The sequence below is a fragment of the Phascolarctos cinereus genome, unplaced genomic scaffold (genome assembly GCF_003287225.1).
Source record: "Phascolarctos cinereus isolate Bilbo 61053 unplaced genomic scaffold, phaCin_HiC Scaffold_4;HRSCAF=312, whole genome shotgun sequence".
Taxonomy (NCBI): Eukaryota; Metazoa; Chordata; class Mammalia; order Diprotodontia; family Phascolarctidae; genus Phascolarctos; species Phascolarctos cinereus.
The window spans coordinates 66,316,449-66,338,115 of record NW_027555847.1 but is presented as its reverse complement, the minus strand read 5'-3'; the positions used below and the strand labels follow the sequence as shown (position 1 = coordinate 66,338,115).

Sequence of the window (21,667 nt, the reverse complement as noted above, 5' to 3'; positions counted from 1 at the left end):
ATTACTCTCAGTGCACTTTGGATTTACTTATCTGCATATATGTTGCTTCCCCTAACTAGATATAAACTCCTTAGGGCTGGGTTTGTTCCAGTTCTGACCTTTGTATTTTCAGCATCTAAACGTAGATGCTTACACATAGTAGGCGGGCTTAATACATGCTTGCTTGAGCCTAATGGCTCAGTTTGAAAAGACTGAGAGAGAAGAGGCGTATACTGTCTCCTGTTGAGGGGGGTGTGTATGATGTTTGGGAATTTGCCAAACCAGAAGAAAATCTCACTAAGCCAGAGTAATGAACTTCCTTTGAGGTTTAATGACTTATTGATAAACCTGTTTAGATCTGGTTGGAGAGGATTCAATAAGTTCTATTATCTAATTCCATCAAATCCCATGAGAAACATTTATTCAATTCAACAGACATTTAGCACCTACTGTGTGCAAGGCCTTATAATAAATCCTGAGACTCAAAGGTGGAAAGAAAGCAGGGTCCTTGCTCTGGATAGGAAGTAGAAGTTCATGTTATCATACATCTAGAACTGGAAGGCACTCGAGAGGCCATCGAGCCCAACCCTCTTATTTTACAGATGAGAAAATGGAGACTCAGGCAAGATTTTTTTTTTTGGCTAGGCAATGGGGTTAAGTGACTTGCCCAGGGTCACACAGCTAGTAAGCCCAGGCAGGATTTGAACTCAAGCCTCTTGACTTGAAAACAAGTACTCTTGCCTCTTAGAAGTTTCCAGGAAACCCATAATCTAAATTTTTCTTTGAGCTATGAAAGATAAAACCCTTACATCAATACAAAGTAGAATGTAATCAGTGGAAGAGGTTTGTCAGATTCACACACTAGATGCTTGAGGCCAAGATAAGAGATGTATATGCTGTTGCTCTAATATTAATTATTTACATTTGTGTGATTCTCCAAGTTTTGTAATAAACTTTCCTCACTCTAATCCTGTGGGGTAGGCAGGGTAAGGGTGATTATCCCCATTTCTTAGATGTGGAGCCCAGAGTTCAGAGAGGTTAAATGTCTTCCCTGTAGTCATACAGCTGTGTGGAGCTGAGAAAGGAATCATGGTATAGGAGATAGAATGCTGGCCTTGGAGTGAGGAAGAGCCAGGTTTGAATCCTGTCTCGAACAGTAATTGCCTTACTCTGGACCAGTCACTTAAACCTCCTGGATCTCAACTTTCCTTATCTGTAATGTGAAGTTAGACCCCATGGGCTCTTTATAGCTCTGTTAGTCAAGGCTTGAATCCCAGCCTCTTGATTTCCAATCCAGTGTACTTTTTGCTACATGCCAGCATGCCTACACAGTCTATTTTCTTTGTTCTTACCAACTCCAGAATGTTGCCTTCTATGTTTTTAATGATGGAAAGGGCATTCAAACCAATGCTTTATTTTTCTTAACCTTGTGGACTCCTCCAACCAACAAGTACATGCAGTGATGGAAGGCTTCGTAATTTGATCCTAAACTCCTTCACTTGGAAATCACTCTTTGGCTCTGCCTATACAGCTTTTTTATTTTTAATACTGACTTTTCTCTTGGTGGAGCCATTTTTCCTTTCTCCAGCATGTTAAGTAGAACACACCTGGGGTTAGATCCGAGAATAAAGAGTGTGTGACGTAGCTTCTATCCCATTGTGTAAACAAGACTGCAGTTAATTTTCCCCATTAAGTAATTCTGCCTAATTTTCCCCATCAGATTGTGACTTTTTCCTTAGAAACTTTAGTAAAGAATAAAATTTCCTTAAGGAGATTTCTTCCTTTGCACATCAGAGAATTTTATCACTGCTTTATCACTGAGGAGAAAGTATATGACACCATGGACTTGATCACTCTAAATTGAATACAGCAAACTCCTTGGCTTACAGAAATATCAGAGATTGAAGTGGTTATCTATCATATGTAGGGTTTTCTAGATAGCTGGGAGTTTTCTTATTTTAAGCTCTAATTTGTATTTATTTTAATCATTCCAGATGGAATGCTTCTAAATGTATTGCCTCCCCTGTTTTATTTAACAGAATTTAGTGAACATCATTTTTCCATTTTGCCTTAAATGAATACTAAGGAAAACAAACAGGGTGGTGGTGGTAATGGTGGTTTTTGTTTTAAAATAGTTTATCAGGGAAGAGAGGATCCAAGCAAGGGATAGTATCCCTTCCAGGATTGAACACATTGATGATAACAGATGATAGAAAAAGGACAGAACTGAATATTTTTGTCCATGTGGATCTTTTTCCCATTTGTATGATCTCTTTGGGATATAGCCCTAGAAGTGCTTTGCTGGGTCAAAGGGTATGCACATTTTTATAGCCCTTTGGGCATAGTTCCAAATTGTTCTCACAACTGCACCAACAATGCATTAGTGTTCCAGTTTTACCATATCTTCTCCAACATTTATCATTTTCCTGTTTTGTCATGTTTTCCATTCTGATAGGTGTGATGTGGTACCTCAGAGTTGTTTTGATTTGCATTTCTCTAATCAATAATGATTTAGAGCATTTTTTCATATGGCTATAGATGGCTTTAATTTCTTCATCTGAGAACTGGGAAGAACAGGATTTTAGCCAATACAGGCCAGTGAGGTTGATTCTAATACCTGGCAAAATTCTAAAACAGTATTAAAAGGGTAATTTGTGAACATCTCGGAATGGAAATGGTTGTCATGAAGAACCATTTTGGCTTTATCAGGAGCAAGTGATGCCAGAGCAACCACATTTCCTTTTATGGAGTTCATACATCCAAAGATAAGGAGAATTATGTACGTGTACTTTTTTTTTCTGAGTTAACTTTGATTTTATTTTACTTCTATTAACAATGTGATGGACCTCATTTTAAAAAAGATTGTTTTTTAAATTTTATTTATTTTTTGTTTTCAACATTCACTTACATAAAATTTTGAGTTTTAAATTTTATCCTCATCCCTCCCTTCCCCCCTTCCCAAGATGGCTTGCAGTCTCATATAGGCTCTGCATATACATTCTGTATGTGTATTTGGACAAAGCCTTTTAGCTCCTTGCTAACTAGAAGGAGAGAAATATGCCATAGATGATAGTTAGAATTAGAACTAGTTGAATGTTTAGACTAAAGGGGAACTCATTGTCTTCCTTTTTTTTTTTTGGTGGGGCAGTTGGGATTAAGTGACTTGCCCAGAGTCACATAGCTAGTAAGTGTTATGTGTCTGAAGTTGGATTTGAACTCAGGTCCTCCTGACTCCAGGGCCAGTGCTCTATCCACTGTACCACCTAGCTGCCCCTCTCATTTTCTTCTTTAAACTTCTCTCCCTATTGCTGTTGAGGGTACCACTATCCTTCTACTCACCTAGATTTTGCAAACTCAGTCATCCTTGACCCTTCTCATTCCCTCAGTCCATCAAGTCTTATCAAAGCAATCTCTGTATCTCTTAATCTCCACTCACATTGCCACCAACCTAATTCAGGCTCTAATCGCTTTTTTTAATCTGGACTTATAGAATAACCTTTTATTTGTTCTCCTAGCTTCCAGTTTGTCCCTTCTACAATTTAGTATATATAGTTGCCAAGATAATTTTCCTAAAACATAGGTCTGGTCATATCCCTTCTGCTCAAGAATACTAAGAGGCTTTCTGTTGTCTTTAATATAAAATCCAAACTCTTCAGCTTTAAAGCCTTTCACAATTTGCTTTCCATCTACCTTTCTAAATTTATTTCACATTATTCCCCCTCCCTATTTTATGTTCTAACAACGTGGCTATCCTCTGAACTCAGCATTCCATCTCCCACCTTTTTGTCTATTCACAAGCTGTCTCCCATGCCTAGAATGCCCTCCCTTCTCAGCTCTACGTCTTAGAATTTCTAACTTCTTTCAAAGCTCCTGTCAGGTGCTGCTTTTTATGGGAAACCTTTACTGTTCTCTTTAGGTTGTTAGTGTTCATCACACTGTCTAGTATTTACTTGTCTTTTTTATTGAATGTAAGTTCTTCGAGGAAAACATCTAGAATGAAGGACATTGCCATTCTTGCTATACTCTGCCATGTTAAGAGCACACCTGGAGTGGTACATTCAGTTCCCAGCACCACATTTTAGGAAAGACATTGACAAATTAGAGAGGATTCAGAAGAGTATAAGTATGGTTAAGGGACAGGGACTAGAAGTCTTGGAGTTTGGGGCATGGCAGTTATGGTAACTTGTCTATGAAGGACCATCATGCAGAAGGATTAGATTTAGTGTGCTAATCCCCAGTGGGCAGAACTAAAAACAGTGAGATGACATTGCAGAATGGCAGTTCCATGTAGAAAAAACTTCTAACAATTAGAACTATATGCCATGGGAATGTGGTGCCTCTGAAGGTGGACCTTCCTTGTCCCCATTTCTTACATATGGAGCCCAAATGTCATAGAGGTTAAATGTCTTCCCTGTAGTCACACAGCTACAGGTAGTGGGTTCCCCCTCAGCAGAAATCATCAAGGAAAGGCTGGATTACTCCTTCTTAGAGTTGTTGTGGAGGGGTTCCTTGGTCAAGTGAATATGCATTTGACCACGTGGCCTCTGATGGCCTTCCAGCTCCTTAAGATTCTGTGCTTCTTTTTTTTATATGTGTGTGTGTGTGTGTGTGTGTGTGTGTGTGTACATATACACACACATACACACAGAGATATGTATGTATATATGTATGTATGTATGTATGTATGTGTATGTATTTGGCTAGGTAATGGGGTTAAGTGACTTGCCCAGGGTCACACAGCTATTAAGTGTTATGTGTCTAAGGCCAGATTTGAACTCAGGTCCTCCTGAATCCAGGGCCGGTGCTGTATCCACTGCACCACCTAGCTGCCCCCAAGATTCTACGCTTTTATGAATCGTACAGTGATAACCTTAAAGGACTATTGAGATCCACTCTTTTCCATACCCTATCCCCAAAATGAAACGGCAGTACATTTGCCTATTTTTCGAATTTATCTGTCATGTATAGTTTTTTCTGGTTCTTTCTTTGTAGCCACTTGTCACCTTGAATTCCGTTTTCATACATTCCATTTACTCTTCTAATGATTTGGAAACCAAGTAATGAAATTCGTTGAAGTTGACTGTACAGCAAATCAGGCTGTGAGTAAGCATCTGAGGGAGTTACTTAGTAGTAAAATGCCTTGTTTTAGTATAACAACTTAGTAATACTAAGAACTGTTTTTTTCCTCCTGTTGTGTTCTCAGCAGGTGAGATTGCCAGATGGAGAAGTTCCAGAGGCATAGGTATTACATATGTGTGTGTGCGTGTACACACACACACATACATGCACACATGTAACATACAGTTTCTAATCGATTCTGCGCACATCTTAATTATATATTTATATATGGTATATTTGTGTGTATGTGTGTGTGTATACATACATACACACAATTTTTTTTTCTTATCTCTGGAAAACATAAAAAATCTTCCCCCTGACATTTAAAGTCCTTTACAATGTGGTTCCACCCTTTCCACTAAATTTCCCATTATTCCCCTATGTGGCCTCTCCACCACAGTTAACCAGCCTGCTAGTGGTTTTCTCGTATGCATGTAATATATGTGAATATGTGAGCACGTATGTGCATATGTAACCTGGGTAGTTCCATAGATCTCAAATGCACCTTTTCCTTACCTCCATATCTTAGAATCCTTTTCTTCTATCAAAGCGTAATTCAGGTGCATCTTCCTGCATGAGGTCTTCTCTTCCCACCCCCCACCCCCCAGCTGTTAGTGCTTTCACTCTCTTGAAATTACTTTGCATTACTTTATCTATAACTTGTATGTGTGTGTGTGTGTGTGTGTGTGTTTATGTATGTATGTATAAAATGTGTGTGTGTTCCCCTTCAGGAGAGTGTGAGTTCCTTGTAGTAGGCATCCATTTCATCATTTTGTCTTTGTATTTCTGCACTATGCACAGTACCTAGCATATAGTAACCATTTTATAAGTGTTTATTGAGTGGAATTGAAAGGCTTCAATCAATAAAATTAAGTCAATACTTAAAAATTTTTATTTGCCTGAAATTTGACAGCAAAGACCCAATGAGGAATTGCTTTTATTTCTCCTTCTATACACACTTTTTTTGAGGTGACAAATACATCTATATCACTGACTTAAAAGGAGGATAAAGGCCATAAGTGCCCAATTGATGCTGTTACAATTTTCTACATCCCATAAAGAGACTGAGAAACGTGCACTTAGCAGATTCTGAAATATGATCTACTATACTGTTAATTTTAATGTCTTGGGCTATGAAAGTAGTTTCTAATTGATTCTGTGTGTATCTCAACTATAGGACAGAAAACTGACAAAGTTGGAGAGGCAGAGATTTAAAGAAGAAGCCGAAATGCTGAAAGGCCTGCAACATCCAAACATCGTTAGATTCTATGACTTCTGGGAGTCTTGTGCTAAGGGGAAGAGATGCATTGTGTTGGTAACTGAATTAATGACTTCTGGAACATTAAAAACGTAAGTCACTGCAACTGATTTCTACATTGTCAAATGCCTTATCTCCACCATCAAAGAATCCCTGTCTTCCTTTCCAACAACCTACCTGGAAATAAACGTATGAACATATATTGTATATAAATATATATTTACATACATGCGTACATATGTATGTATATAAACTCATCACAAACAGTAAGCATTTCTTGATTTGGAGTCTGAGTGGCATTCATCCCAGAAAAGATAACTGGCACAATCTGTAGTAGCAGTTATTTTATTCCATGCATGACAACAGATATGCAAGTTATTGCTTGATTTTACTTCCTTGGTTTCTTTTTTATATCTGGGTGGTTTTTCATAATCCGAGAATCTATTTCAGTTTGGAATCTGGCCACATTTCATTTTAATGGCTCCCAAAATGGGCTGTGTTAGTAGAGTATTAGTTTTACTATCCAAAACATGCAGTGGGGATTAAGAAGAGGGCATCAGGATTTGTAGAAGTGTTAAATTTCTTTATCCCCATTGGGTTTTGTGTGTAACTAATGTTGACCAGGCCTGTGCTCTCGGTCAGTGCACAATAGGAAGAGACATTGGGTGATCAATGGACGTGTGATTTTTTTTTTAACTTAGCACTCTTCCCCAAATATGTTTGTTAATATAATAGATGCACTATTTAAGGCTGCAGCTATCCTGTTGCTACACATTCTGGACTGGTCCTTTTTCCAGTGTCTGCATTGATACATCTCTCAGCTTTGCTACTAGAGACTTAAATTTATCATCTTTTTGCTGCTTATAAAAAGTGTGGTCCATAAGCACTAGACTATAACCTTTCTTGCTAAAACTTATTTTTAAACTTCTGGGCTAAGTAAACAGTCTAGAAATCACAATGTCATGATGACCTGGCATATCTTTTACAGAAAGGTTGGGAGGAGAAGCATGTAACCTATAGCCTAGCAATTGACACTGCCAGTAATGCCTAAGATAAAGAAATTTTCCTAACAGAATTAGTGAAGAGTACTAGATCTTAACATTTGTATTAGCTTTTAAAGCTGGTTCAAAAATAGAAATGCCTTGCTTTTTCAAATTGAACTTGAACAGCTTTTAAAATAAACTGCTTTCTGAAAGACCACTGAGATCAGTCATTTTAGTAAGCTTTGTGGTTGTACCTTTTCACCCTCTCTGCAGATATCTGAAGCGATTTAAAGTGATGAAACCCAAGGTTCTCCGCAGCTGGTGCCGGCAGATCCTGAAAGGCCTCCTTTTTTTGCACACAAGGACTCCACCAATTATTCACAGAGACTTAAAATGTGACAATATTTTTATCACTGGACCAACCGGATCTGTGAAAATAGGAGACCTGGGCCTGGCAACCTTGAAAAGAGCCTCATTTGCCAAAGTGTAATAGGTAAACCCATCTCTTCTCCTTGGTGTACTTAGGGCCTTTGATATATGGATAGATATGGCATAGCAATGTTTCTAAGCTAAGCTTTTTCATTCAGGTAGAATATAGTCAAATTAGGGACTTGATAGATTTTTCTTTTCATTGTATTTTTTTAGTTCATATAATTTGAAAATTATTTGCTCACAGGCCTTATGAACCTGAGTTCCATCTTTGGGTATAAAATTTTAATCCATCTTCTTTCTCCTTTTTTCTCCCTTTCAGTTTATGTGAGTTTGTGTTCAACCTGTTTGTATCTGTGCCTCTATTTCTCTCTGACCACCTCATTTCCCTCTCTGCCCCCATTCCTCTCTCATTCCCTCCTCTCCATCTCTTCCCCCTGTCCCTTTGCTTTGTGTGTCTCCTTCATCCGTTCATATATGGTAGGTTTAGAAAGGGAATGTCTTTAAATTCTGCTCTTGGCTATTCAGAAACACTTAGGCATTATTTTAGTGTTTATACATGGGCCTAGTTTCTACCCAGCAGTGCTTAAGGAATCACAGAAGGAGCTTAAGGTGAACAAAAAAAGTGTTTCTAGAGTTGGCTTAGATCCCCAAAATGTAAGTATGTTCATTAAGCTACATAATTAACTGATTTTTCTGTCATACAATTTGGAATATCAGACCTTAGCCTTAGTATTTTGTTTGGAATAAGGAAATCAGATGCTTAATCATAAATCTTTTCTCTTTTTAATCTATTATGAGATAATATTTATAAAGTGCTTAGCACAATGTCTGGCATATAGGAGGCACTATAAATGCTAGTTATTATTATTATAATATTCTCATATTACCCCCTTGTTGTTAGGAGTGATCAATAACTTAGACATTGCCTCAGGCTCATGTGTCATGTGACCCAGTGGACCATCCTATGGTTATGGAAATCTTTTTCATGCAATATGTTTAATGTATCAACCAGGTTATAAAGTGTTTTAAATGTGTGAAGAAATAATACTATGCATCTTCATGGAGTAGTAAACTGAGTCAGAGGTAAAGTATGAAGTGAAAACCAGGAAGGAGTAAAGTCATCAGGAATATGAAATCCCTTCATGTGCTAAGTTCTTTCTGACCAAAGTGCCAGTGCCCTTTCCAAAGCCATGGTGGGGGCTCAATGACCACATTTTTCTTGTCCATGAATGTGGTTGTCTTGTGAATCAGGTGGACAGTTGATAAGAGTGAGGGAAGTTTCAGCTTCATTAAGTGACTTGCCCAGGGTCATGCAGCTGGGAAGTGTCTGAGGCCATGTTGGAACTCAGGAAGATGAGTCTTCCCGACTCCAGGACTGGCATTCTATCCACTGCACCACCTAGCTGCTCACTTAATTTGGTAATCAGTACTTTATAGCAAGCCCTAGAACTCTATAGCAGAGACTGAACAACACTTAGGTATGTGAGATTTCAGATAATCAAGAAAAGAAATGTGAACTATACAGATGAGCCCCAGTGAGTGAAGGTCTGTAGTGATTGATAATAAAACAGTGAAAGAAAATTTTCTTTGTTTCTTTCTCTAAATTGGTATCTTGTTGACTAAAACCTTTCTCTTTTTTTCTTTTTTATTTGTTTTTCTTTTGCAAGGCAGTTGGGGTTGAGTGATTTCCCCAGGGTCACACAGCTAGTAGGTGTCAAGTATCTAGTCGGAGACCGGATTTGAACTCAGGTCCTCATGACTCCAGGGCCAGTGCTCTATCCACTGCGCCACCTAGCTGTCCCTAAAACCTTTCTTTAGAGTGTAAGTTTATTGATAAGTAAGCTGATCTTCCATAAAGGGTTTATATAGTTGAGGGAGTAGGAGAAATTGGCTTTAATGAGATGTTTCTGGGGTCTAAACTATCAATGCCTGCCTTGTGAGCTTCTCTGCTTTAACAACCCATCTGGTGATATCTGCTCTAAATCAGGAGAGTGTCTCAGAGTTCTGAAAAGACTCTGGGAGGTGGGGGGGGGGGAACCATGCACATTCAGTCACAAAGTGGTACAAGTCATATTCTATGAAATAAATAATCTGGTGAATTTACTAAATGTGGGCAGGGTAACAGCCACCGAGCTAGATGAAGACCATTGAGGAAAGAGAAAATAAGTCCTTTTGCATTGATCTGCTTTTCTCTCTTTTGCTCTTTTCTCTTTACTTTCTGCTTATCACATCTCATTAGTATAATAAAGCCCCATTATGAGGGACTTTGTTCTTATAAACCAAATTTGATTTTTGCTGCTGGTAACATCATATCTTATGTATAGTGCTGTATGAATATCTCTTGCTGTTTAAAAAAAACCATACACACAACATGGGTGAGATCCTTAACATCAGTGTTTTGGCAGGGTCTTATTGTAGTCTCCTAACCTAATGAACAAAACAGTTTCATTTTTGTTCTTCATACTCCAGTTTCTCCAGAGCTTAGCTAATTGACTAAGTAGAGCAGCTTGTTTCTTGCTTGTGTCGTATGAGACATATAGTCCACATGGTGATTCCTTCGTCGTCTTTCTAACTAAAATCAAACCTTTTAAAAATGTTTTTACAAGCATGTATTTTCTCTCCCTCCTGCTCTCCCCATTTAACAATGAAAAAAGAAAAAGAAAACCCTCTTTACTTAGTCCAGTGAAGCAAATTCCCATTTTGTCCATGTCCAGAAATGGGTATCTCATTCTTCATTTGAAGTTTATTTGAAGTTCTTTCTGACAGTAAGTGGATAACATATTTCATGTTTGGTCCATTACATCTGTAAGCCGATTTTTTTTTTAAAGTTACTTCCTACAGACAGGTGCTATTTGTTGAGCCCCTGACTTTACTGATCTGTTTTTTAATTATCTCAATATTTTATAGAGCCTGGGGGCAATAAATACAGCCCTTATTCAACAGAATCATGAAATGCCAATAATGTTTCTTCAGCTGTTTGCATGCCAGGTACTTTCTCCTTGCTCTTTCTGCAGTGCCATTTCAAAAGTTAAAGTTCATGTCCTTGAAATGTAAACGTGAGTGAGTTTATAGGTGGGGAAAGGCCATGGTTTCGGTTGAGCATTTCAAGGGTCTTTTGTCTCTTCCACAACAAATACTGATTTGTGTATAATGTTTAGGGAAGTAAAACAAAGACTCTTTCCTCTTTCCAAAGCCCAAACTGTCAGTTAATTCTAAGGAGAAATAAATGCCTGGAGGACACATAATTAGCTTTCATCATTTTCACACACATGTAGAATGAGTCTCTGTAGTATCACATGGGCAGTGAGAGATCATGGATTTGGTGAAGATTGCAGTTTTGGGGGCTCCAAGTTGATGGAGAAAACTTTTTCTAGATCAGTATTACTTTGAAAAGTTTGCAGTCTATTCATGCTCCCTGGGCTTGCATTTGTCCTTTGAAGATAAAAGCAGCTAACTTTCTGCTCTGTTCAAGTGGTAAGACTCAAAGTGCAGTCACAGTGGAAATGGCAGGAGGACAACCTTGGATCACATGGTCCTCCTCTCATCACCAGCCTCTTCCTGAGGACACATTTCTCTCTCCAGCTTTGTCAGCTGTTGAAATACTGCATGCATGTCCACTGTGACTGTTTATGGCCGTTAGCATCTGATAGGACCTTCCCCCCCTCCCCACTAGTAATATGTGTGTGCTTTGTAGACAAGCAATTCTGGAAGTGCCCTTCAAGAGGACACAAAGCCCAAATATTACTTGTCATATAGGATGACTCCCTGGGATGGGGAGAGGGAGGGATACTTTGGATAACTATGCTGATGTAAGAAACAGAAAATATAAATGAAAGTTTTTAAAAATTTGCTATTCATCTATTATCTGAATGTTCTTTCATGGCAAAAGGTTTTCCTTAAGTAATTTTTTTTTGGCAAGAGAAAACTTGACACAGTCTTATAATAGTACTATTTGTATAATAGTTTCAAGTGTTTTCATTTGATCTTTTCAACAACAATGGGTATTGTCATCATTATCCAAGCTATAGAAGCTAACATTACAAAATTACCAGCAGAAGCCTTCTACAGCAGAAGAGTTGTATAAAATTCTTATATTTTTAACTTCTAAAATAACCTTATGATTTTATCAAAATGTCCCTTTCCCCCCAATCTTAGCACAGCAAAGGTACAGGTGTGACTTGCTGTTTGTGAAAGACTCAGAGAAATGTATTCTCCCCCCCCCTCCTAAAAAAAAGATAAGCAACCTACATATTTATTTGCTTGGACATTTTGATTCTAACCATTCTAGTTATTCCATCATCCTTGTAAAATACATTTGTCAGTCTTAATAGGAAATGGCTGTAATGAGAGCTTATGTTACTTCTTCTCTAAGAGGTGGGTAAGCATATTGGCTCCGGAGCAGAGCTAGAGGTCTGTGGAATAGTGTCAAGGGAATCAGAAAGGTTCTGTAGTAATTGTTTTTATGACAAGGGCACCAGTCATTAAGAGAAACTACATTTTACCATGATTAGCTTGCTAATATAACATATAAATTGAATTGGCTTTTCAAACACCTTGACAGCATCTTGTTGAATAAATGGAATAAAAATAAATGATAACAAGGCTTCTCTTTACAGCCTGAAATCACAAATTACTGGGCAGCATATGTTTGGAATTTTAACACTATTTGGGAGAGGTAGCAACTGCACTGAATGTATCCAAAAAACCACAGCCCAATCATATTTATTCCTTACATCTTGTTTTGCAACTTATTATATTATTATATATTATATATATAATATGATATATAAATAATATTATAATATATTAATGTATTATATTGTATTATATTCACTTATTATATAAAATATTATTTACTGCAGCTGGTCAGCATTCAACAAGGATTTGAAAAGGGTCTACTATGTGCAAGCCATGTGCTCAATGCTGTAATACAAAGACAAAACCAAAAAGTCAGACACAACTGAAACAAATGAACACCAACAATTTTCTGTATCTCTTATTTGGTTAAGAATATATCTCCTACCCATAGCTGTGAAATGTATATGTTCTGTTTCTCTTCTAATTTTTTTAACAGTCTGATTTTTAATAGTAAGGTCATGTATGCATTTAAAATATATTATGAAATGTGATGTAAAGTGTTGGTGTAAGCCTAATTTCTGCCAGATTGCTTTCCAATTTTCCCAACAGTTTTATCAGATAGGAAGTTTTTCCATAGGTAGCTTATAGTTATTCTTTTAAATAAACAGACATCTATGCTGCCTTTAAGGGGGGGGGGGCGCGCGCTGCTAGGTGGCACAGTGGATAGAGCACCAGCCTTGGAATCAGGAAGACCTGAGTTTAAATGTGGCCTCAGACCAAATACTTGACACTTACTAGCTGTGTGACCCTGGGCAAGTCACTTAACTCCAATTGCCAAAAAAAATGGGTTATTGTGTTCTGTTGTTTCTGAAGTACCCTTGTCTAGTCTGTTCCCTTGATCTATTTTTCTATTCTTTAGCCAATACCAGATGGTTTTGCTGACAGCCGCTTTATAATATAGTTTGAAATCTGGAAGTTCTAATTACTCTTCCTCCCTTCTTTTCATCATTTCCCTTTCCCTTAATATTGTAGATCTTTTATTTTTGCAAATGAATTTTGTTTTTGTTTTATTAATGTCTGTAAAATATCCTCTTGGTAATTTGATTGATTTTGTTAATATTTGGAATGTTTATTTTTGCTTTGGTAGCATAATTGCTGCTCCTGCTTTTTTAGATTCACTTGATGCATAATAAAACTTTTTTCTATTACTTTGGTTTTATTTTGTGAATGTCTTTGTTTTTAAAGTGTTTCTTTTTGTTTGTTTGTTTGTTTGTTTTGCTAGGCAATAAGGTTAAGTGACTTGCCCAGGGTCACACAGCTAGTAAGTGTTGTGTGTCTGAGTTCGGATTTGAACTCAGGTCCTCCTGAATTCAGGGCCAGTGCTCTATTCGCTGTGCCACCTAGCTGCCCCTAAAATGTTTCTTGTAAGCAACAGACTATAGGATTTTGTTTTCTTATCCAGTCTGTCACTCATTTTTTTGTTTTATTGGATTGTTTAATCCATTCACATTTAAAGTTACAAGAGTTAAGTTTATATTTTCCTCCATCTGTCTCTAAAATTTTTTATATTTTTTGTGATTTTTTTCCCCCTCATGTACTGGAAACATAGCATTATGTTCCTTCACATTCTTTACTTCATTCCTTTTTTTTAAGGTGGTTGGTGTAGCATTAAAAGTGTAAATTAATTTTGGTAGTATTGTTATTTTTTCATGTTGACATGGCCTAACCATGTGCACTGGATATTCCTCCAACTATCTAAGTTATTCTTTATTTCTTTACGTAGCATTTTGTAATTGAATATACAAGTCTGTTATGTACTTTGGGAGGTTGATCATCAGATTTTTTTTCATTTTATAGTTATTTGGAACGGGATATCCTTTTCCATTATTGCTTCTTGTGTTTTGTTATTATCATATAGAAATGCAGGTGAATTTTTAAAGTTTATTTCAAACCTTGCAACTTTGAAGCTGTTAACTGTGTCAGTATCTTTGCCAAATCCCTCGATTCTCCAAGTTAGCCATCATATCTCCTCTTTGCCTGTCTTTATTCCTTTAATTTCTTTCTCTTGTCTTATTGATATTTCTATCAGTCCAGAACTATGTCAATTAAGGAGGGGGGAGTGGGAATAGTTTAAAAGTTGATGAACAATTTAATTTATATAGGAAATCAATTAATTTTTTTTAGTGCCTGAAATGTATATAGTTCTGGGATAAGCATTTTGTAATACAGAAAAGAACCCCCAGGAGTTTCCATGCTAGTTGGAGAGATAAATAAAGTGATTTAAAAAAAAAACCCTAGGGAACAGGGCAGTACTGTCTTTGATACTTGTTGCTCATATAGGCATAAATATATGTTTATAAACACTGCAGTAAGTCTTCAGCCAATTCCTTGCTGTGGTGTGGGGCTGACCCTGAGTTCTCAAAAATTATGCTGATGGCTAGCAACATTAAGTGACTTCTCCGATCACACTGCTAGTTCTTGGATGAGCTAGAACTTGAGTCTTATTTTGGATTGTATGGTAGAGGATGCAAAATTGGAGCCATAATGAAAGTTATGAAGATTATGGGATGGAATAAAAAGATACTAAAAGCAAGGTGGTGGTAGTGCTTTGGAGGCAAAAGGCCTGGTTAAAAGTCTGACCTTTGTTACTCCCTGTCTGACCTTGGCCAAGCTTCTTTCCAAGGATCTCACTTGCTTTATCTGCAGGATTAGGTGGGGAGTGGGGAGGGGAAAGTTTTAACTGGATTGTACAAAAGGCCCTTTCTGGATCTGAATCTATGATCTTATAAAAAATGTTGGATTTGGGGATTTTCAAATGATTTTTTGCCAGAATAAATTACTTGATCTGTCCAGCCTTAATGGGGACTGAGAAACATCTTTCCGCTTTCTTGTTTTAATTCCAAGGAATACTGATGTGCTTTCTGGGTCCTGAATACACCATCCCTTAATAATGCTATGTAATTGGCACTCAAATGTTGGGTTATGCACTTTGATGAAACAGATTTTTATAAGTTAGTTTATGGTCATAAGACCATATCTGTGTGTTTGCTAAGCAGAATAAAAATCAATGAAAGTGATTACATCTTTTGCATTTGATACAGTGCTGTCTTGCAATGGAAAGGTCGTTCAGTTTGGAGACAGAGGATCTGGCTTAGTCCCCACCTCTGACACCTCATAGCTGTGAGACCTTGGGCAAGTTACTTCCTCTCTTGGGGCCTCCTCTTCCTAATTTATTACACAGATACAGTGATTATTGTATTACTCAGGGATATTGAGACTCTAGTGGGAGTGGGCTTATAAAGCACCCTGAAAATCAGAGGATGCCTCAGCCAACACATAAATGACTGCATTTGTTTTGGGTGCTTTTATTAGTAGAAAGGTTGAGTCCATTCATCAATAATGAGCTCTTACCCTTTTTTAATGAGTATGGTTCTCCGCCACAGAGGTGCTAGTCACTGGGAAAAAAGGAGATATTCTGAGAAGTTACATCAGCTATTATAGGTTGCCAAGGGATCACTTTGTAAATGGTTATTTCAGAGACATCAGTGGCACCTGAGTGACCTAAAAGTGTTGATACAGAGGTGCATGTTTACTCCCTGAGGGCAACTTGTACATGGTACAATCTGCTGGTTCATGCCCACTTCTGTTTCTAAATATGATACAATGAAAACAGAGCTTGAAATTGTATAATAAATGCTCATTGATTTGAATGTATGCTATAGTTACTCTTTTCCCACTGGATCTATTCAAGAAGCAAAACTGTTTATAGCATTTGGGAATTTTGGCTGTCAATTTGTTATGTACTCAGAAAAGCACTGGTATTGCTTAGGATCAGAAAGCAAGAAGAGTTGTCCAAAAGTGGATTAGAATGGGTTCTCCCTTGACTGGAGGTCTTCAGGCAAAGGCTGGATGATCTTTGATATTTTATAGACTGGAGTCTTGTTTCAATTCAGGCTGAACTAGCCTCTGAAGTCTATTCCAACCTTGAAATTATGTGTGCTTGCTTTTGAGGTCCCTTCAGAGCCCTTCTCTGAGGGATAGTTCTGTGTGATAGGGTCAGAATGCCAAACAAATCTTGGCAGGCCAAGCTAGAAAGACAGGCAGAAGGCAGTAAGATGAAATATGCTAGAGACAAGTGTTGTCAGAATCATGAAATCTGCGTTGCAAGGGACCTCAAAGGCCATTTAGACTAAAGATCCTATAGACAATATATGTGAGCAATGGTAATCCAGCCTTGCTTGAAGACTTCTAGTGAGCAGGAACTCACTAACCTTAGAGGCAGCCCATCCCCCTTGTGAAAATCAATGAGTCAACAAGCATTTACCACTTTCTCTGTACCAGGCATACATGCTAGGTGTTGAGGATTCGTGGACAAAGAATGAAATGATCCCTAGTCACCAGTGAGCTTACATTTTACTGAGGGTAGACAACATGTCTACACACACACACACACACACACTCATACAAGGTAGCTTGGAAGAGAAGAGCACTAGCATTTTGGAGGTTAGGAACAACTTCATGTAGAAGCCTGAGCTGGATCTTAAAGGAAGATCTCTAAATTTTAGGACATTTTTCAATACATGAAACCCAAATCTGCCTGTATGAAACTTTTGTATATTCCTGTCACTGTTTGCTCTCTCAGGCCAAGTAAGTCCAATCTCTTTTTCATGTGACAAATCGTCAGCTACTTCAATATAGATATTCTGTCATTTTCCCCCTGTCCCCCAACATCGTCCCTTGCCTAAGTTTTATATTCTTCAGGCTAAACATTCCTAGTTCTTTCAACCAACCCTTGTTTGGTAGCATCTGGGCCCTCCTGGTCACACTCTTCCAGTTGCTTAAAGCTAATCGACATCCTTTCTAAAATATGTCAGTTATCCTGACATGGTTTGACCAAGAGAGGGTACAAGTGAGACAAGCCTTAGCCCGAGGCATGATGCCTCCTACACTTAGCTTCAAAAAGTCAGCTCCACAAATCAGCTTAAATCAATTTCATGTGTTGGAGGTGACTTGGTTAATCAACAGACCTAGTGCAATAGATTTGTGAGTTTTTAGTGGGCTTAAATATAAATATAATTCAGCAGTGCAACATGGCATTGGAAAGAACTAATGAGATCATAGGCTTCATTAAGAGATGTATGACGCCCCAACTGAGGCAAGTGATAGTTCCATTGTCACTACTCAAGTCAAAATACATCTGGAGTATTGTTCCATGCCTTTTTAAACATTATTATATTTCAATGAACAAAAATCTTGTTTGTCTCCCTCCCCCATTGAAAAACAAAATGAAACCTGATTAACAAAAATACATAGCCTGACAAAGCATTCTTTCATTGGCCACGTCCAAAAATTGTATGCACACTGGAAGTCCACCACCTCCTCTTTCACGTAGTGGGTAGTATGTTTCATCATGAGTCTTCTGGAATCATGGGGTCATTGTGTTGATCAGAGTGCCAAAGTTTTTAATAATTGTTATTCTTACATAAATTATTCTGCTTCTGCTCGTTACATTCTGCATCAGTTCATGCTGGTCTTCCCAGATTTCCTTGAAACCATCACTCTCAAAATTTCTTTCTTTTTTTTTTTTAATGAGGCAATTGGGGTTAAGTGACTTGCCCAGGGTCACACAGCTAGTAAGTGTTATGTGTCTGAGTCTGGATTTGAACTCAGGTCCTCCTGACTCCAAGGCCAGAGTTCTATCCACTCAAAATTTCTTAAATCACAATAATATTTCATTACATTCATATACAATCATTTTTTTGACCTCAGAAATCACAAAGTGTAACCAGTACTTGACCAATCCTCTTGACAACATTTTTGTGAATATGGACTGTTTCCATTTACTTATTTCATCCCTGGGACTAAAAGTAATGCTCTCTCTACTGCCTGCTAAGTCTGAACAGAGCCAGCCCTGCTAGTGACTAAGAAACTTCTTACTACTGTGCAGGTCTGGCTCGAAGCAGTTTTGATCTGCTGGCTGAAGCCTTGAAAAGCTGCTTGAAGTATGGGAGTAGCATTCCATGTTCTACCAGGTGATGTGGGAGCACTCAGTGAAAGCCAATTGAATTAATTGAAGTTGAAGGTTAAAATAAATAGCCTCTGTTGATTCCTTTCATCTGCTGCTGCCTTTATTATCAATTCATAAAACTGCCAGTCAAGATGAAATCACTGCAGGCCTGTAGCAGACAGATGAATTGTGTTAAGGTGAATTTTTAAAGTAATTTTTTGAAAATTAGGGTTCTTTGGACAAGGATACTTTGAGCTTCAGGAAAGTAAATCTTTCTTTTCTTTTGTAACTGCTAAAACTTCCTGCTCTGTGGAATTTAATTAGCATTATTCCTAACTGATGCACTGTATTATTCTCTTACTCATCAAATCTTGTCTTGCTTCTCTCCACCTCTGCACTTAGTCATAGATCCAGAGAAGCTTAGAACTATAAATGACCACAGAGCTCAGCTTGTCTGAGGCCCGGAGATGCTCAAGATCACATAGTGAATTAATGACAGGGGGGGGAAAAAAAACAGTCTCCTGACTCACAGGTGCTTCTAGGTGCTCTAAACTCTCACCTGATCTATTTTAAATCCCCCTCTCTAGCCTTTCCTCTTCGGAGGATAAAAAATCTCTTTGCAAGCACACATGCCACTTTTTTATGATTTTCTACTTATTTAGCTGGAAGTGATGACCACTAGTTGGAGAGGAGATGTTGGATTCAAAAGAAGGCAATGGCTGAAGTTGGTGTGGTTCTTCAACCAACACTGTGCCCCTCTCAGGACTGATAGGCCTGTCTCCAAGCTACTTTTATACTTTTGCTGATCTCAGAGTGCAAAGACATTTGAAAGGGGTTAAGTGCCCATTTAATTCAGAGCAGATGCTTCTAAGCCTGCATAGTAGGGCTCCAGGGTCACATTACATTACTTTCTATGTCATTATCCTATGTGTAGTTTTTTTTCTATGGATTTAGTTTCATGTAGCAACCTGGAATATCTTGTTAAGTAGTCTTGTTAAGTAGACAGGCCTAGGAGATGAAAAAAACAAATTTGTTTAAGCTCAGTGCTCCTTTCAGAATCATAACACCCTGGGATGTTTAGATCTGCAAAGGGATGTGAGAGGTGATTGGTCCCATGCTCTAAATCTGATCCTATGAACCAAGTTATATCCCATAAAACCCTGCCTTTCCATGCAATGTGAGTGAGGTTTTACATGATAAAACGTGTATTCTAGCAATATTTCCCTCTGAAGTTTTTTTAAATGTGAAAATATTATAGTACTTCGGTGAGTAACTGCAAATACAAGCACTTTGTATTTTTCTGTGGAAAAGAGTGAATCGGCCCGGGAAGAGAAAGTTAAGGATGGGGTTGAATTATATTACCTTTACTTCCAAATGCTTCTGGAGTTCATTTTTTTTCTTTGAGGGCACTGCGCTCCCTCTGATATTTTAGGTTCTTAATCTCTTTGCTGTCTTTGACTTCCTCCTTAAGTTGAAGCTGTTCTCTTCAAATGTACTCCCATGTTGCCAGATCTGATGATGTTTTCTTATTTGTCATCCTTCTTGATCTCTGTGCAGCAATTGAAGATGCTGGCCACCGTCTCCTCCTGAATACACTTCTCTCTTCTTTAGGCTATTCACAACAGTTTTCCCTTTGTCTTTCTGTTCCTTCTCAGTCTCCTTTATTGGATCCTCTTCTGTAGTGTGTGGATGGGTGCACTTCTAGGGTCTTTCTTGGGCTGTCTTCTAAGTACTTCATAAATGCTTGTTGCCTGATCAGTATTCATGGGTTTAATTACCATCTCTATGCAACTGACTCCCAGTTCATTAAATCCATCCCTAGTATCTCTGCTGAGCTCCTGTCCCTCATCACAAACTGCCTACTGAATATTTCAAATTTAGTGTCCTGTATGCATCTCAAACTCTACGTTTCTGGAAAAGAATTACTTACCACTACCACCCTTCACCGCCTCTAAACCAATCCCTTTTTTCAAACTACCGTGTTTCTGGGGTTTTTTGTTTTGTTTTTCTTTTTAGGCAATTGGGGTTAAGTGACTTGCCCAGGGTCACATAGCTAGTAAGTGTCAAGTGTTTGGTCTGAGGCTGGATTTGAACTGAGGTCCTCCTGACTTCAGAGGCAGTGCTCTATCCACTGCACCATCTAGCTGCCCCCAAATTTCCATATTTCTGAATAGGGCATTATTTTCATCCCAGTCATACATTCACAATATTGGCATTATCCTTGACTCCTCCTTCTTCCTCTCCCCCATTCATTTAATTAACAATAAATTAATAATATTATCTATCACTTTATTTAATGATTAATGATAAATTCATTAATCCATCTTCGTAATCAGATTTTATCATTATTACCTTCACAACAACTCACATCCATCCACTTCTCTCTCCCCACATAGTTATTCCCTTGTTCGGGGCCCTCACCACTCTGCATTACTAGACTCCTAATTGATTGCCTCACCTTAAGTCTTTCTGTTCTCTATTTCTGTCTTAAATGCATATCTGACCATGTCACTCCCCTACTCAATAAACTCCAGTGGATTCTTAGTGACTCTGGGATCAACTATCTTTCATCTGTATCAATCCTTGTTTAATTTCTATTTTCTTATACATTTTCTAATGTTAATTATTAGCATGATGGTATATGTTATAAATAAGTGTACTAGCATTTACATGCACTTTAGGTTTTATAATGTGCTTCTTATTGAATCCTCATGCCAACCCTGTGAGGTAGGAGCCATTATTATCCCATTTTACCTTGCCTCGGGTCATACAGCTAAGGTAGAATCTTAACTCAGGTCTTATTTTTTCATCATGGCATCTTATTTACTTATTAAGTAGGAATCTTTTAGTTCTTAAATCATTATACTTTGGTGAAGACACTTGTATTAATTTTTCATTCTTGAGTTGTATGTATAGCTCATATTTTTATATCTTTGTAATATGTGGTCAGTCCAGTCCTAGGTTTTTTTCAGCTCTCTCAGGAGACTGTAGTTCTCACCTCACCACAGTGCTTTTTTCCAAGCAAAGGCTAGATGCCCCCTCCTAGGATAAACTCTGTAGAAGGAATTCAGGCTTGGGTACCATTTGGGCTAAAAGTCATTACTTAGTAATGGGTCTCTGAAGTCATTTGATTGGTCAGTTAACAGACATTTAAGTACTTGTTATGTGCCAAGTACTCTTCTTAGTGCTGGGGGTACAAAGGAATGCCAAGAAACACAACAAAATAGTCACTGCCCTCAAGGAAGTTTCGTTCTAAAGAGGGAGATAACATATTAAAATTCAGGTACATACAAGACATATACTTGGGTAATC

General features: G+C 37.9%; 1 protein-coding gene across 1 annotated transcript in view; it reads left to right on the top strand.

Annotated features, from left to right (window-relative positions):
* Nucleotides 1-21,667, top strand: part of WNK2 (WNK lysine deficient protein kinase 2) — a 227,322-nt gene that overhangs the window by 83,661 nt on the left and 121,994 nt on the right. The window contains 3 exon segments of the mRNA XM_078151684.1: nucleotides 6,275-6,447; nucleotides 7,612-7,824; nucleotides 16,991-16,995. Of these exon segments, the coding sequence (XP_078007810.1) occupies nucleotides 6,275-6,447; nucleotides 7,612-7,824; nucleotides 16,991-16,995 (391 nt within the window).